General features: G+C 37.8%; 1 protein-coding gene across 4 annotated transcripts in view; it reads right to left on the bottom strand.

Annotated features, from left to right (window-relative positions):
* The window catches only part of ERAP1 (endoplasmic reticulum aminopeptidase 1), a 47,610-nt gene that overhangs the window by 17,281 nt on the left and 25,898 nt on the right, over positions 1–4,431 (bottom strand). For all 4 annotated transcript variants that reach the window (XM_040447944.1, XM_040447950.1, XM_040447947.1 and 1 more), the window contains exons 9-11: positions 3,768–3,899; positions 3,544–3,615; positions 1,595–1,749 (exon numbers count right to left, since the gene is read on the bottom strand). In XM_040447944.1, the coding sequence (XP_040303878.1) occupies positions 1,595–1,749; positions 3,544–3,615; positions 3,768–3,899 (359 nt within the window). The remainder of the gene's footprint in view (positions 1–1,594; positions 1,750–3,543; positions 3,616–3,767; positions 3,900–4,431) is intronic.

Genomic DNA, 4,431 nt, shown 5'->3' with positions numbered 1-4,431 from the left:
GAAAAGAAAAGAAAAGAAAAGAAAAGAAAAGAAAAGAAAAGAAAAGAAAAGAAAAAAATAACAAGAGTAGGCAAGAATGTTGAGAAAATGTAAGGCTCCATTTTCCAATTGGTGAGAACGTAAATTGGTGCAGTCACTATCATAAATAGTATGTAGATTGCTCACAAAATTAAAAATAGAACTCCAATATGGATCCAGCAATTCCACTTCTGGGTATTTATTCAAAGAAAATGAAAACATACATCTGAAGAGATACATGTGCCTGTATTGTTCACTGCAGTATTGTTTAATCATAGCAAGATACAGAAGCAACCTAAGTGTCTATTGATAAATGGATGAAGAAGATGTGGTGTGTGTATGTCTATACATATACAATAGTATACACATACACATATATACATACACACACACAGTGGAGTATTAACCATAAAAAAGAATGAACTCTTCCCATATGCAATTAACAGACATAGACCTAGAACATATTATGTCAAGTGAAGTAAGTCATACAGATAAAGACAGATACAACTAGATTTCACCTATATGTGTAATCTGAAAAACAAAACAAACAAAACAGAAAGACTCATAAACAAGGAAACAGGGGGTGGAGACAGGGGATGAAATAGGTAAGGAAGATTAAAAGATAAAAACTTCCAGTTATAAAATAAGTAAGTCATGGGATGTAATTTACAGCATAAAGCATATTGTCAATAATGTAATACCTTTATTTAGGATGGTAACAGGACTTATCATTGTTATCATTTTGTAATGCATAAAATACATTGAATCAGTAGGATTTACACCTAAACTACTAGGATATTAATTATACTTCAATAATACATGTTATTTAGAGACCATATAAAAGATATAGATATAGAGGGTATATTTTTTTTAACTGTTGGGTATTTTGGATTACACATGGAAAGGTTTTATCTTAGGTTGTATATACATACTTTGGGTTATAACTGTAAAGACACAGAGGAGAAAAGGGGAGGGAGGAGGAGAACGAGAATGATAAAGCAAATGTGGTTAAGAGTTAACATATATGTTAACCTGGGTAAAGAATCTTTGTGTTCTTCTTGCAACTTCTCTGTAAGTGTGAAATTATTTCAAAATAAAATTTTTTACATACGGCCTATCAAGAGTCAATCAAGTTGCCACATCTCCTGATCTCTGAAGTGTTAAAGCTGAACAGGTCCCAGGATCTAACTTGGACTTCCAAAAGAGATCTGAGTCTCTCATAATCCCCAGAAGTCACCTAAATGTTTATGCCCTCAGTGAAAACCCAAATGCCAGGCACTATTGTAATTTAGCAGTGGTCGCTTCAAGTCAGTAACTGGAAATTACCATCCTATCAAACTACACAATGTGAGAATGTCAAAATAATTACATATAATCAGCTTTAGGGAGATGAACCAAGGTTTAAAGCCACTGTTATCCTTTTGGGAAGACAATGTTGTGTAATCACCTTTATAGGATACATAGCTTTCATTGAAATATTTCAGCATCTATTAAGAGCACTCTGAAAAATAAGATTTCATCGTACAAGGCAGGTGGTACCTAGGCAACAAAATGAGCTTTTCTCTATGAATGTTACCCAGTTTCTGAGGCGTCATCAGGTCCTTTCCTGTAGTGCTCTTGCTTCATGTGTACATTCCTCCCTCTCACCGTGATGGTTATCAGGGGAAAGCCTTTTTGCAGCGTCCACGTGTTCATCATGGTTTTCACATCAAGGCCTTCCTGACGCCAGTGCTGATTTATACACAGAAAAAAACCGACATGTGACCACTCACCCAACTCTAATAGAGAACCCAAGCTTGCGCTCACAGGGTTACTTCCTGTTGACAACCTCTGTGAGGCTTTTTCCTCATCCCTTCCTTGGCTCATCAGACCCTGTCCTCCTTCCTCCCTTCCCCACACTGTCTTCTGCCATAGCATTCCCACTAGAGCACTGATTACTTCTTTTCATTCTCTTCCTCTATCTACATGTGTAGGTCATGTCTTGAGAGCATGTATCTGGTTCTACCAGGCATACCTTGGGCTTGGCACACCGCACAAAGCAGGCATGGGAATGAAGGCAGAGAAGGGACACAAAATGGCCAGGCATTCAACACCTATATATCATTACTGGCTCCCAGAGAAGCAATGCAGGGCGGGAGGAGGTGGAAATCATCAGTCAACAGCCTGTACTTCCTAAGTGGTAACATCAAGATAGTCCACACTCAACAGTCATAAATTCAAAGGAGAATACATTTTTGATACTAAAAAAGCTTCTGGAAAGAGCCTAAATGCCCATCAATTGATGAATGAATAAAGAAGATGTGGCTTATATATACAATCAAATAGTACTTAGCAATGAGAAAAAATGAAATCATGCCATTTACAGCAACAGGGATGGAACTGGAAGGTATTATGCCGAGTGAAATAAGTCAGCCAAAGAAGGACAGATATCATCTACTTTCACTCATATGTGGAACTTGAGAAACTCAACAGAAGACCATAGGGGAAGGGAAGGGGAAAAAATAGTTACAAACAGAGAGGCAGGGAGGCAAACCACAACAGACTCTTAAATACAGAGGAAAAAACTGAGGGTGGATGGGGGGGTTGGGGAGAGGGGAAAGTGGGTGATGGGCAATGAGGAGGGCATTTGTTGGGATGAGCACTGGGTGTTGTATGTAAGCCAATTTGACAATAAATTATATTAAAAGAAAAGAAAGATAACACTCAAAAATAAAAAAAAAAGCTTCTAAAGATATTTAAGAGCTAGTAAAAAAAGACAAAACATGCTACAAAACAATCTAGAAATTACTGAATAAAGCGATCTCTAAAAACCAAAAGCCAAAAAAATTAAAATATGGTGAATAAAATTTAGTTGAACCTGTGGATTTAACCTCCACCACCTAGGAAAATATTCCACAAGTCCAGATAAACAGACTCACATTGTTTTGTGACTCAAATATTATGAATTCTTCACAGCTTAACAGTTAAACACATGAATTAAATCTAAATTCAGATCCCCACTCTGTAATTTACTAAGCATAGGCTTTTGGATTCCATATTCCCAATCTGTTAAAATAGAAGTAAAAGTACCCCACTCATGGTCTTATTCTGCAAAGTAAAGGAGGTAATGTACCTAAGTGCTTATTAGCACTTGCCTGACACATAGTAAGCTTTCCAGAATGTTCACTGCCCTTATTTGTTGTTTCACAAATGAAGACCTATGGAAATGATCCATATAGCCTGACTGATACAGACCCCATCTACCATAGAAACATGCCATACATTCACTGCTTTACAGAGAATGAAGCTCAACAAATCAGTACCAGTGATATTTGTTACCCAAGAATGCTATTCAACTCCCTTGTGTAGATAGTTCTCAAAAGAAATTATAAAAGACTGTCGGTCTGGTATAGTTTAAACACAATCTTTTGTAGAGAAGAATGACAGAATGAAGGGCCTCAAAGAGTTTGGCACAGAGGTTTCCTTCAAAGAATGCGGACTCAAAATATGTGCTTAGGGGTAGCATGTAGAGATCTAACAACTTACTGAGGATGAGGATGAATGTGCACCCCTGGAGCAAAAGCCATCCATTCTTTGTGTGTCATCGGCAGGACAAATCTAAAAACCAAAAATAAACATATTATTCTCAGTTCTGTAGAAAACACTCATGATTCTGCTCAGATGGATTAATATGGTATAGGAAAAACAAAACAAAACATGATAATAAGCCTGTGGATTCCGAAAATAGAGATAAATAAAACCATACTCACACTTGCCATACTATTCCACAGGTCCTCATTTTTTGTGTTTTTATAGCTATACTTCTGGAGATACTGTACAATACCACTTTTAAATGCATCAGCACTGAGATAATCCCTTAGCATATTCAGAATACAAGCTCCCTGAAAAGACAATGTCAAGCATGGTTATAGTTTAATCATCTAACCCACCATCACACTTTAAAAAAAATTTTTTTAAAGAAAGTAGGTTAAACCTAAACCTGTCTAGGGAGGGGATTGAACAGGACTGTTTTTGTTCTTTCTCAGTCCACTAAGCAACCAAGTCTCCCACAGGACAAACTAACATCATGGCCCATTCCCATTACTCACAGGTCAGCAAACGGTGCAGCATCAACACTGAACCCTGGACCACCACCTGCCTTCCCCACTGCCACTCTAGTGCAGCAGTGGGGGCAGAAGGTCCAAGAGGTAGAAGCAGAGATACCGGTTAACGAAGGGAGGGGAGCACAGACAGCTGGAGCATAGAAGGCAAGAGTAACAATGAGAAAAGAGAATTCCTACATACCCTGTGTTCCTGGGTTAAGGGCTCTTTTCCCCTCCACCCCCATTCATGTGGATTGTAGATCACAAACTCAAATGCCTCTAATGGATAAGGGACATAAATGAGGGAATTCGTTCAAGGGTAAAAAAAAAA

Source organism: Herpailurus yagouaroundi, unplaced genomic scaffold (genome assembly GCF_014898765.1).
Source record: "Herpailurus yagouaroundi ecotype Mexico unplaced genomic scaffold, PumYag 29, whole genome shotgun sequence".
NCBI lineage: Eukaryota > Metazoa > Chordata > Mammalia > Carnivora > Felidae > Herpailurus > Herpailurus yagouaroundi.
The sequence above is the reverse complement of the archived record's forward strand: the minus strand, read 5'-3'. Positions and strand labels throughout refer to the sequence as shown.